At 40.8% G+C, this 12,206-nt stretch overlaps 3 protein-coding genes across 4 annotated transcripts; all 3 read right to left on the bottom strand.

Annotated features, from left to right (window-relative positions):
* Positions 1-727: 727 nt before the first annotated feature.
* zgc:101559 (Ras-related protein Rab-33B-like) lies at positions 728-3,202 on the bottom strand. Of its 2 annotated transcripts, none has more exons than XM_032529627.1 (2): positions 2,900-3,202; positions 728-1,592 (listed from the first exon to the last, which is right to left on the bottom strand). In XM_032529627.1, exons 1-2 carry the CDS (start codon positions 3,155-3,157, stop codon positions 1,152-1,154), a joined length of 699 nt encoding a protein of 232 aa, XP_032385518.1. In that variant the 5' UTR covers positions 3,158-3,202; the 3' UTR covers positions 728-1,151. The 2 variants fall into 2 exon arrangements, with proteins under 2 accessions (XP_032385518.1, XP_032385517.1); XM_032529626.1 differs by having other exon boundaries at positions 728-1,598; positions 2,900-3,201.
* Positions 3,203-5,038: 1,836 nt separating this feature from the next.
* Positions 5,039-9,831, bottom strand: kbtbd7 (kelch repeat and BTB (POZ) domain containing 7). Its single transcript, XM_032529658.1, has one exon. It carries the CDS (start codon positions 9,421-9,423, stop codon positions 7,552-7,554), a length of 1,872 nt encoding a protein of 623 aa, XP_032385549.1. The 5' UTR covers positions 9,424-9,831; the 3' UTR covers positions 5,039-7,551.
* Positions 9,832-10,944: 1,113 nt separating this feature from the next.
* Positions 10,945-12,024, bottom strand: wu:fc50b12 (p53-induced death domain-containing protein 1). Its single transcript, XM_032530301.1, has 3 exons — positions 12,004-12,024; positions 11,718-11,881; positions 10,945-11,452 (listed from the first exon to the last, which is right to left on the bottom strand). The coding sequence occupies exons 1-3, from the start codon at positions 12,022-12,024 to the stop codon at positions 11,218-11,220; spliced, it is 420 nt and encodes a 139-aa protein (XP_032386192.1). The 3' UTR covers positions 10,945-11,217.
* Between the last annotated feature and the right edge of the window lie 182 nt (positions 12,025-12,206).

Genomic DNA, 12,206 nt, shown 5'->3' with positions numbered 1-12,206 from the left:
GGCGTCGTTAAATCCAGTCAAACACAGCGAACAAGGATGAAGGTTGAGGAGAACCATTCTCGTCACATGGGATTCCTTTTAATAGGCGTTTTGGAGCTTTCACTCATATCCCACGATCTTTATAAGCAGATGGAGTTAGCCTGGTTATAATTGCATTGCATATATTCAAATATCTATGTTCTTAACACTTCGTGGATGTGTTAAGAAAAAAAAGAAGTTAGTTTTTCACCAACTAACCAAAACATTTATTTATCCTTCATCGTTTGTGTGTGCGCATGTGTGTGTTTAATCATAAACAACACACCAGAAACTTTTATTCATTTGCAGTTTCACATAGTCACAAATATCTGAAAAGTATTTGTATTATTGTACACAAAGTCAGTTGTGATTTTATTTCATTCCATTAAACCTTAGCATACAGCATAACATTTTTCAAAGACAGCTGAGCTTGTGTTAACTCATGCTTTTCAAGTGAACTATGAGGAGTTGCATTTTGTCCCAAAAGACAGCTACATTTTGTCATTGGTGAACTCTCTCCAAAGTGCTGTGTAGGCGAATGAGTGGACAGAAAGCTGATTATTTTCATATTAATATCTGAGAAATACACATTCAGCAACAGCCCCAAAACCCATGCTGCATTTTATTTTTTACGAATTGAAATACCACTGTAAAACAAAGAAAACGACGGCACAGTTTTTTTTTTTCACAGTTTCAATTTACCTTACTGGTCCTTTTACTGTCTGCATTGAATACTGTAGATACAGTAAGTTGTGTGCAATACACGGCTGATTGCATATCATTTGTCTACAAATTAAAATGCACGCTGCAAGGCTCTGTTCTTTGACCCAAAGTGATTTTATGTGTAGTTTGAGCTACAAATGTTTGGCATACCTCCATTTCCATTCATGCATTTCATTGAAGTGTTGATTTAATATTGTGAAAATGTTTAGGATCATCGTGTCACAAGCTGTGCCTTGCATCAGGAAAAGTGTAAAACCATAGTAAGTTTCTATCTCATGATCATAAGAGGCCTTTCTGAATTCAGTCTCAGCATTAGCAGGAAATGCTGATTTCCTCAGCACCATTATTGATCCTAAAGGCTGTAATGACCTACACACTCTTGAGTACATCCATACAGGATGGAGGTGATATCAGCATTGGCAAGTTGCTGCTTCCTGCTCTCTCTGGTTCCACAGCTGACTGACACTGCTCTCACTTGGTTGCTTCAGTCTCAGGGGTTTGTGGCTCTTCAGTCTATAAGCCAAAGTTAGAAAGATGGCATCGACATGTTCCTTCTCAGCAGGTTCTTTGGCTGAAGTCTCAAAGAGTGGGAAGTTGTAGCTGTCGGCGAGACACTGAGCAGCCGTGGTGGGGACCTCCCGGCGGTCCCTCAGGTCGCACTTGTTTCCCACCATGATGCGGGGCACAAGGGGGCCCACACAGTGTCGGCTGCACTCTTCAATCCATTCAGGTATGCTCTCAAAAGAGGAGAGGCTGGTCACGTCATACACAAAGATGACGGCATGGACGCTGCGGTAGTAGTGCTCCACCATGCTCTTCCTGAAACGCTCCTGACCTGCCGTGTCCCAGATCTGCAACTGGCACAGCAGAAACAAATAATTTGATGTGACCAAATAATATTTAAAAGGCAATTCTATATTTTTTTTTATTGTCAAGCTGTCCCAAGAAAAAACTACAAAGTATTCTACAATGTGTTAGTCTGTCTCTCAATACTTCTTTGTGACTTCCCTTCCCTGTCACTCAACAACTGGTCAGAGATATATAGATTCATTTTTGAAAAAAGCTTAAGTAATGTCCTAAGCTGGGCACTGTAGTTTTGAGCAAATATTACTAAAGCAGAAGTAAATGGTGCAGTTGTTGGGTCTATTTTTTGAAAACAAATTTTACAAAAGGTGGTACATTACTAGGTGGGATTGACTCAAAATAAGCTACTGTGAGTAGTAGTGCTAATGTGGCACAATGATGCGTTTTCATCACACAAAGTTTTTGGACAACACAGAGGCATAAGCTATACACAGACAACACTTGTTAGTAGGACCAATTCCTTCTTGGTTTTAGTCTTTTCATGGCATTTGTTGACAATGAGAGAATAAAGAATATCACCGGTCCCAAATTAGCTCAAAGGTTGTGACAAGAGGGTGGCAATGAATGTTTTATTTTAAAAACCGGGGCATCTCTGAAAGAGACTGGCTGGGTTTCAGTTGGAAAAGCACATGTGTAAATAATTAAATTAATGTTTCAGGGCACTGGTATCGTTCATGAATAGACAGAGACCCTAGTTAATGATATTAGGAACACAAGTGCTTTTCCTGCCATGACAAGTCTAAAAATGTATGCTGTGAAAAAAAAGGCCTATTGGGAAAGCAGGGGTATCTTAAATAGGTAACATTGCGGTAATGACCCTTAACTCTGCCTGCAGGCTCCTGAAAAGGGGGGGGGGGGGGGGGGGGGGAGACACCAGCTTTATACCTTATAGTAATAGAAAAATTATGGAATATGTTAGAAAAAGCTGTATCTGCCTGGAAAATTAAAAGGTTAAATCTAATTTGTAGGTGTTGCCAAAAAGTCCACAGAGATGTAGACTTATAGACTATAGTATATATATTCGTCGAGTGTAATGACGTCATCTGTGAGCGCTTATCTACTTTATTAGAACATTGTAGGCGACCAGCTGTCCGTTTTAAAGGGGTAACGTCAGGCCAATGTTTTGTAGAGGTGCCATTCCCATGCAAAACCTTTGAATGTCTGAAAACAGACTCCAGGTCAGGTTGTGTCCATTCATGAACCGTAGATCAAGCCGATCCGTTAATCTTATCGGAAATTAAGATGTGTGTGTGTGTGTGTGTGTGTGGAGGTGTGTGTTTGTGGGTCCTCTCACCTTGATAGTCTCCCCATCAAGCTCCAGCGTCCTCTCCCTGAAATCGACCCCGATCGTTGCCTCCGGGTTTTTCAGGAACGTGCCCCCGCAGAACCTGTAAGTCAAACACGTCTTTCCCACATTTGAATCTCCTATGACTATTATCTTAAAAATCGGAGCTTGTGCAGTCTCATAATCGTGGTGCGAAGACCGCTCTAAGGTGTCATTTTGACCGAAAACGGTGTCAAATTCGTCCCCAGGTTTGTTTTCTGTTGCCATCGCTCATCTTCTCGCGATCTGGATGTGAACGGCGCTGAAACATCGCGAGATTGCGATAAACCAATCCCCAAGATATGGTGGTCATTTTTCTATTTTATTGAGAAACCCCTTCGTTTCCACCCTTTCTTTAACTGTCTATGTTTCCACCCCTCTTTTCCAAAACAATGAAAAAGTGACAGGTTCTTAAAAGAATATAGATATCCATCAAAGGTATTGCCTTCTTCTGTTTTTGCCTTCTGCAAGTTTTTATTTATTTAATTACTTTCATATTTAATTGTAATATGTATTTATTTCATTGAAGCATTTTTATTTATTGTAAATTAATTAAGTTTTATTTTCTTGTCTGGCCATTTACATGACAAGCTACACACAGAAAATGGCAACTTTTGAAGACAATTTGGGTCGTGCTATAAGGCAGGACTTCTTTCAGGGAACGATTGTAAAGATTTACAAAGAATGTTTACAGCATTTACTACCTAATTAGGATCTAACTAAAACGATGGGCAGGGATTTCTGTGGACTAAGTACAAACGGTGACATACTGGTAAGAGCTTATTATGTTGAGCTATGTAAAGTAATTTTAAATACTGTTGTATTTAAGTCAACTTTATTATTATTATTATTATTATTATTATTATTATTATTATTATTATTATTATTATTATTATTATTATTATTATTGTGTGGTGTTTCCATTAGCAGGGTGCAAATGTTCCACCAAAACAAGTTCCTTCCCGAGACTATTTTACAGAGCCACCGTCACTGCGTCCAGAGCTTAGCGCCGCTGAAGACGATTAGATGATTGCGATTGGTTTAATGAAATGCAAACAACCCTAGGGAGGTTTTTTTATCCTAGTCTATAATGTATCTGTGGTGTAGCCAAACAGTCTATGAGCCAGACCTTACTCCAAAACCCTGTGGAGATTGTGCCAGAGTCTCTCCTCGGTGGTGCTCCTGTGCCGGCTGTGCCTGACCTCAAGTGGATGCCAGTGCCACTGAAGCTGGTGCTGTGATGGTGCTGTGGTGATGTGATGTGTGTCATCCTGTTTGCTTCTTTTCCACCAAGTTCAAACATCATCAGCTGAACTACTCCACCATTGAGAGAAAGACCTTAGCGATGCTCCTTGCCCTACAGCACTTTAACGTGAATGTAGGATGCAGTCCATTTACAGTCACTATCTACACTGACCATAACCAACCTTTTGGCCCAGATGTACAACAGCAATCAGCGCTTGATGTGCAACATCTGCATCAAACACAAAAGGGAGCCGACAAGATTGTTGCTGACGCACTGTCCTGTTGGTTGGACTAGTTTTGGGGGACTTGAGTGAGTTTCTGCTTGGACAGGAGGATCAGTGAGGGTACATATGAACTGATGGTGATCTTTTTTTGTGATTTGTGATGATGCTCCATGGGCGTATAAAGAGAGGAAGGGGTTCCCTCTCATGAGTGGGGGTGTCACGTGCCGTGTTGTATTATGTGTATTGTCTGCAGGTGTGTGTGATTCTCTGCAGGTGTGTGTGATTCTCTGCAGGTGTGTGCTGCTGATGACAGGCCAGCAGCTGAGGCTGATCAGCTGATCAGTGCTTGGCAGCTTAAGAGAAGGCAGCACGGCTGTGTGCAGAGGAGGCTTCTGTGGAAGCCAGCATAGACCTGCTCTGAGTCAAACTTGTGATACATGTGCCTATTTTTGTCTTCCTTTTGAAGATTTTTTTTTAAGTTGCCTCGTGTTGTGTGGGTACAATAAAATGTACCATTTGTTTTCTGTTCCGAGTTTATTTTTTCAAACTGTGCGTCCTCCACCCCTAGACTACTTTGGGTTGTAACAGTTACACAAACTTGTTGAATAAAGTTTTGGGGAAATAAATACACACACAAATGCTCTTCTGCATCAGACACACGTTTATTTGACACATACACCAAAACCGCTATATAAATCAGACCAAAAACTAGTGTAAACTACTATAGCCTCAAGCAACAGCCCTGTAATTAATGCTACCTTCATGAAGGATGTGTTCAGTGCTAGAAAGGTGTTGATTCAACTGTAAGTTAATTTCGGAGGAAGTAGCTTGTGGCATTTCATTTGCTTATCTACTGGGAGGTACTTGTCTACAGCATTTATATCAATGAGAGTAGACCCTTCTGGGTTCAAAGCACATAAACTGGTAACGGTGGCTGGGGAGGAGATGGATTTGCAATAATTTCACAACATGTAGACAGAATGACCTCAAATTACAACTCATCAGGACCAAACACTATTCAAAACTAGGGCTGAACAATATGGTGTGTGTTTTATTGTCATCGCAATATCAACTGGCGCAATGTACACATTGCAAAAGGCTGCAACATATGGCAATAGTGTCAGTTGAAAGAAAATATCAACACTACACTTTAATATGGAACTGTCAATTTTTTAGTGGTGCCTTTTATATTCAATGTTAAATTTATCCATAAAAGAACATTGAAAAAGGATTTCCTTTTATTTTAAATTCAAGCGATTTGTAGTATTGTGAGAGAATACTGAAAGCAGCAGAACTGAGTATTGTTTATTTATCGCTAGTAATATTACGATATTCAACATTATCTCATTTTCTCTATATGTGCAGCCCGATTTAAAACACTGTTAAACATTTTGATTTGTGATTGTAACAAATGTTAAACAAAATCATAGATAGGAAAACACATACATTAACGCCTTACAATAGTTTCAAATAAAATTTCATAAAATGTATAATTTCACCAAAATCAATCAATTTTACTGCATCTCGGAAAAAAGTTAATCATGGCTTACAGGCTTTCGCTGAAGCCTAAACCTGAGTGAGCGTACAGTACATTGGCTTCTACATTTCAGACAGTAGTTTTCACAACACCCGGTGTGTGTGTGGTGTGGGTGTGTGTGTGTGTGTGTGTGTGTGGTGACGTCTTGATATGCATTCAACAACATAAAAAGTACAGCCAATTTTTAAAGCCCTGTAAATGCCCAGTAGGTGTGTTTGAAGTCATAAACATGAGGCACTTGAGCTGCCCAAAAATCAGTCATGATTTGACACCAATCGTAAGCAGGTGTGCTCATTTATTCAAGCTACATACAAATTATATTTCTGTTTTTGTTGTCTCTTTTACAACAAAAGCCAAGAGCATTAAAAGGGACCCTCTGCCAATTCAAGACATCAAAGCCCATTTACTAGTCATGGGGAGTAATATTTAACCTGTGTAAACACTTGTAGTGTTTAAAATGAATCATTATCAAGTATAAAGAAATTGGCAATTTGCAATGTGGCAGTGGTGGTCCCCAAACTTTTTTTTGCCATACACCCCTAAAGAAACTGAAAAAAGTAGCCAACAGAGGTGTTGCACGCAAAAAAGACACTCTTGTTTATGGACAGTGAATTCAAGAGCAAGATATTTGACTTTTGTATTTGACTGATGTGTTTCTTTAATGCTTTGGCAGCATCAGAGCACTAACTGCTGGACCGACCTTCCAGCCAGCAATTAGTTATCTTATTAGTAACACCTGTGTTTGACAAGTTAAAATGTCTCTGCTATGAAAAGGTCAACTTGTGGCCGGGTTAGCTCAGTTGGTACAGCTTGCCCACATATGTAGAGGTTTACTCCTCGAACTTTAGATTATTTGTGCATTACCTCTGCAGCTCATGTTTGAACCACAAAACAGGATAAACAGATTCCTAACTGTTAGATTTTTTGTTACCTAAGCTCGTGGAACCCAATCCAGGTAAACCTGCTCCAATTTTTGAAACTGTTTACAGTCCAATTTGAAATAAATAATATTTTTCTGGAGTAACCTTCATTTAGCTGCCCTTAAAGCTAAAGTATGACTTTAAAGTATGAAATTGTTGTTGAACAGCTATATTTCTAATCATGTATTTGTACTCTAACGCTACATCATACTGTCCTTCATGCTGGCAGCACATGAAGGAAATTAAGCTGCAAAGCCCTTTTATTTTGGCATTTCTTTTTTTAAGATTATTTTTTGGGCTTTTGCCTTTATTATAGTAAAGGTGGATAGACATGAAAGGGAGAGAGAGATAGGGGGATGACACGCATCAAAGAGCCGCAGGTCGGACTCGAACCCGGGCCGCTGCAGGACTCAGCCAACATGGGGCCAACCCGCTTACTGGGCGAGCTAGAGGCCGCGCCATATTTGGGCATTTCTGAAACCAACTCTGCTTAGTTTCTTCTCTTCTTCAGTAAATTAGCAACTCTGGTGAAAATAAAGACATCCAAGTAAATTTTGATGGGCTTGTGCTTCCACTGTATATGGCTGGCTTAAACACTAAATGGAACTGGGATCTCTCCTGACACAGAAACACGTACTAAACATCCACTCAATTATAAATAAGTTAAATCTTTCTTTGACACAGTAACACATTTCACTACCAGTTCTCGTCTGAGAAAGAGCTAGAGCTGCCCGAGTCAGAGTCTGCGTCTGTCAACCCATCAAAGTCCCAGTCGGCACTGGAGCCACTGTCGTCGTCCTCCTCTGTAGAGAAACTATGAGCAGAGCCAAGGCATGCCGGGTACACGCGTGTTGAAACACACACGGGCCCCAGGGTGGACACATACACTGCCATGATGTTCTTCCATGTGTCCCTCGCTGGGTCGTATTCATGGATGAGGACCCTGTTTTTGTTGTGCTGCAATAGTGTCTGAGTGAGGAGGAGCAGCTTGTTGTTGTGCTGGATCACCTGGTAATTTAGAGCACGGCTGTCAATGGGAATGTCACCCAACCTCTTCCACTCTCCCCTGGTGGGGCTGTAGGCTTTCACCACAGGTATGTCACACACACAGATGATCTGGTCCTGATACACGCAGGCCTTGTGAAGCTTGTCCCTTCTCAGTGACCCACAGTGGCGCCAGCGGTTCCTCTTGGGATCATAGCAAAGCATTCTCCTTTTGTTGACCACATACAGGTGGTCATTTAGTGCCACCACCTGCATTTTACCCAAAGAATGAGGTAAAGGAGCAACAAATGTCCACTGGTTCCTCTGGACACTGTAACACTCCACCTCCTTAAGTCTGGCATCGGTCACTGGATTTCTTCCTCCCAAAAGGTACACATGACCGTTGAGGTAGCCCATCCCAGAGTGTATCCTCCCCAGTGGTCTCTCTGCCAACTCCTGCCAGTTGTTGAGCACAGGGTTGTACAGCCAGAAGTGTTTAGAGAGGTGGGAGGCTAGGTATAAGTTGTTTTCAGGTGTGGCACAAGCGATTAAAGACTCCATGGTGGAACGTTTGTAATCCTGACTGCTGAGGTCTTCTAAAGGAGGAGCCATGAAATACAGGTCCTCTGAGTACGGGTCACAGCACATTATGTTGTCATTGGGTAGGCCGAAGAAGAGGATCATTTCTTTTGCACTTACACCTATTCTGTTTTTTGGTATGTCCAGAGTTGCAGACATTCCACAGCCATCCTCTGCAGACCTGTTGAAAAAAGATGCAAAGTACTTCTCAATTAAAGGCCTTGCCATAAGGCCCTCCAGGTAACACTTGTCCTTCTCTGTAAACAAGTTCCAGCGTACACACTTCAGTGCCTGTAGCGCATCCTCCCTTTTATGTGGTGCATTCACCTCTATCCACTGCAAAGCAGCTGAGCATACCTTCCTTTCACAGTCCACATCCAAAGTGTCCAGAGACAACATCTCCTTCAGCTGCATCAAATCCAGCTCACAAAGCTCCCCTCCAATACACACCTGACTGAAGTTCCTGGCTATAAAAGCTTGAGCATTCTCCTTCAATTCAGGATTGTCATATGTGTCTGCAAATTTCAGTATTCCCACACAGTTTGAGAGGTCCAGCCTCCTTGTCATGAAACTGGAGCAAGCTTTCCTGATGTACTCAAGCTGGAGCATATTGGCCGCTGCGTACAGCCGCTGGACGTTGCTCTCCGTGATGGTCACCCTGCCAGTGTAACAATAGTCGATGATAACAGACATGGACTCAAAGTCCACCCCGCGGATGACCACTCTCTGCTGCATGCTCTCATTTAACCCCCCGGTGAACATGCTTTTGAAGTAAGGGCTGGCCGCGGCGAGGACGTTGCGGCTACACAGGAAAAGTTGGTCGATGTCACCTCTGGCTGACTGCCCGCTTTGCTCCACTAACTCCTCTTCCCACTCGACTCCGATAGTAACGTCCCCGAGCAGCCGGCAGTCGTACAGTAATTTCAACTCGTCCATCAAACCCCGGGCGTGATTCACGTCCTCCAACACCTCGGGACCACTGAAGCAACTCAGCGCCGAAGCCATTGCTGCAAACTCAGTGAGCAATTTGGTATTTTTAGGTCGGCGAGGGTGTCAATTAACACGCTGTCACGCGGCTGGCATAGTCAATAACGCCAAAGGCTCTGTGCGCTGATAATGACACATCCGTTTATATAGAAGAAAATACAAACATAAGCTGTGCAAAATGACGTTGCGTTACGTTACCAGCTGAACGGTCGGCCGTGTGTCTCAAAGCCAACAGTTCTCGGCCTTTAACTGATCATAATGTCGCGTTTATATCCACAAATTATACCCCGATAGTCGCTGTACAGTAGTGTACATTTTTCTTATTTTTTTCTGATCAATGCTGATTTTGCTGATATCTGTTTTGAGTGTCAGAGCGCTGTTAAAATGTCAAACGGTTCTCTCAATACGTCCATGTTTGGGGGTCTGAGCTACATTTTCCGGGAGAAAATGCCAAAATAAAACCCATTTGATGTATCTAGCTAAGTGTTGAACAGATTTTCTTTGTTTTTACTCCATATAAATTTCTGTATGAGGCCGGTTAATTCTGATATCAGAAGTCACGTTTACCAACTTTCACTACTTAACTTAGTATTTGTAACCCAAAGTGGAAAACATGAAATCTCTTACTTTGAAGGCAATCTCACTTGGCTTCCGCTCTGGCTCACACAACCTTGCTAGGAAAGGCTTCACTTCTCGGATTGGTTTGTGTCAATTGGGTCAAGTTAAGTTTGATTGATCGGGATTGATTCCTATGATTGATTTGGATTGATTCCATTATACATCCATGATTCATTCAAAATGATGTATGAAGGACCATCAATGTCAATATTAACTTTTAACTAGTTAGTCCAAATCAAATGCATTTATTTTCATTTTGTAAGATTAGGATGTATAATACATTTCAAATTTGTCAATGATGATAATATTAATAATAATAGTTTATTTATACAGCACTTAACAAAACCGGAGAACCTACAAAGTGTTTGTGCCATGATGATGATGATTATTATTATTATGCACACTAATTACCATGGTATATCTTGTTTGTTTAATCTGTGAGGGATGTGTAGAAAGACACACCGTGTATTTATGGGTCCCAGGAAGTTAATATTCCCAGTCATAAATAGTCCATTACATAACCCTTCATCATGTCCTTTTAATGCCTATTATTCCTGTGACTAAAAAGATGGGTTAAACTCATTTTCAATTAATATTCAAGTCCGATACCACAACCACAACTGCAATAGGCTATGTCTATTATTTATTTTCTTTAGCCAAAACCAATTTCAGCTTCTCCACTCTTACAGACATTACAGAGCATTGTACACTAAAACAACCAAACACAAGGACACATGCCATCATACTCTGTCTGAACACAATTCCTGCAAACAAACCAAAACTTGGCAACCAAACCACAACCTTATAACCTACAGTTTACAGTGACAATTGACTTGTATGTAGATATTGTGTTTGTTGTCCACTGCTGTTAATATCTATTTATCCTTTCTCATAAAGCCGTGTGTTTCTTTTTTTAAAATCTTTTTTTAGTTTATTGTTGCCCTATGTATATATTTATTTCTGTATACACGTTCATGGCACATTCAGATTTTGTAATGTGGACTTCTTAAACCCAGCTGACCACAACCACATGTGCCCTTTTATTTAAGTGAATAGTTGATTAATTTGATCAACAATAATTTTGATTATTTTAATCAATTTATTTTAGACTACTTACAGTGTGCAGTATATCCTACTATATACGTGTAAAATAAGAACTATGGACTTAATTACATGTGCATTTTCTCCCAACTTTTATTTGTATCGACGGTTGAGGTCGTTGATCCTGCGTAGTGCGTCTTGGTTGTGGATGGTCTTGTGGACTGTGATGAGGTAAGGAAAGGCAGAAGGCAGCTCAACCCTTTGGCTCAGCTTCTGGTGGCCCCAGTGGAGGCAGCGTAGCCTCTCAGCCAGATCCCGTCTGCCTACTCGCTCCAGTCCATCCTGCAGTACCTTAGTCTTATTGGGCTTATCCCATGACTTCTCATACCTGTGAATAAAGATGGACATCTGAGAAACAACTGAGATTAAGGAAGGGAAAAGAAGAAAGTCAAAGGTCCGTGGGATGTGATGAAACTATTTGAAATTACAAATAATGCAATTGTTTCAAATTATAAATTCTTGTTGATTTGAAACAGATACATGATATCCTTATATAATGTTAATTCAGGGAACACCCCTGTATCCACCATGTGGAAATGATATGTAGGTAGAATGACACATAAATATACAGTTTATGCAGACAGACACTGTACCAGCTTTCCAACATGGTCCTAGCCTGGACACTCTTCTCTGTAGATTTGGTGTGGAACCGCCTTGTCTCGGTTCTGTTGAAGCCAAGTTCATATGCCAAAACAGTCCACTCAAAACCAAGCTGACTGGAAATCTCCTGCAGTGTCTTCAAGTTAATTACAGCATCCTAAAAAACAGAAAACAAAACATGCTAAATAACCTGAAGATAATGTATTTAAATTATTAAGAGGTCAATGGAATATCTATGCTATTATAAGACACAAGTAAGTGAAAACATTTTACACATACCTCTTGGGCTTTGTTTGGCATTATCTCAAATTCCAAAAGATCAGCAGTGCAGTCCCACTCTAAGTAGTTGTCTTCATAAACAGAATTTAACAAGGAATTTTTATGCAAAGTATTGCTAGATAATAAGCATACATTTACTGTCTGAAATTCTAAATAGCAGCAGATATTTTATTCCCTCACCCTAAGGCACAGTATGCCAAAAT

The sequence above is a fragment of the Etheostoma spectabile genome, chromosome 11 (genome assembly GCF_008692095.1).
Source record: "Etheostoma spectabile isolate EspeVRDwgs_2016 chromosome 11, UIUC_Espe_1.0, whole genome shotgun sequence".
Classification (NCBI taxonomy): domain Eukaryota; kingdom Metazoa; phylum Chordata; class Actinopteri; order Perciformes; family Percidae; genus Etheostoma; species Etheostoma spectabile.
This window is presented reverse-complemented; position numbering and strand designations above follow the sequence as displayed.

Bases quoted from the DNA above. Each gene is read 5' to 3' on its own strand.
- zgc:101559 (XM_032529626.1), bottom strand. From the start codon at position 3,157: ATGGCAACAGAAAACAAACCTGGGGACGAATTTGACACCGTTTTCGGT. The intron at 1,599-2,899 runs GTGAGAGGACCC...CTGCTGTGCCAG, and splicing joins TTGATGGGGAGACTATCAAG to TTGCAGATCTGGGACACGGC.
- kbtbd7 (XM_032529658.1), bottom strand. From the start codon at position 9,423: ATGGCTTCGGCGCTGAGTTGCTTCAGTGGTCCCGAGGTGTTGGAGGAC.
- wu:fc50b12 (XM_032530301.1), bottom strand. From the start codon at position 12,024: ATGCCAAACAAAGCCCAAGAG. The intron at 11,882-12,003 runs GTATGTGTAAAA...TCTGTTTTTTAG, and splicing joins TGCCAAACAAAGCCCAAGAG to GATGCTGTAATTAACTTGAA. The intron at 11,453-11,717 runs GTACAGTGTCTG...CTTTATTCACAG, and splicing joins AGGACCATGTTGGAAAGCTG to GTATGAGAAGTCATGGGATA.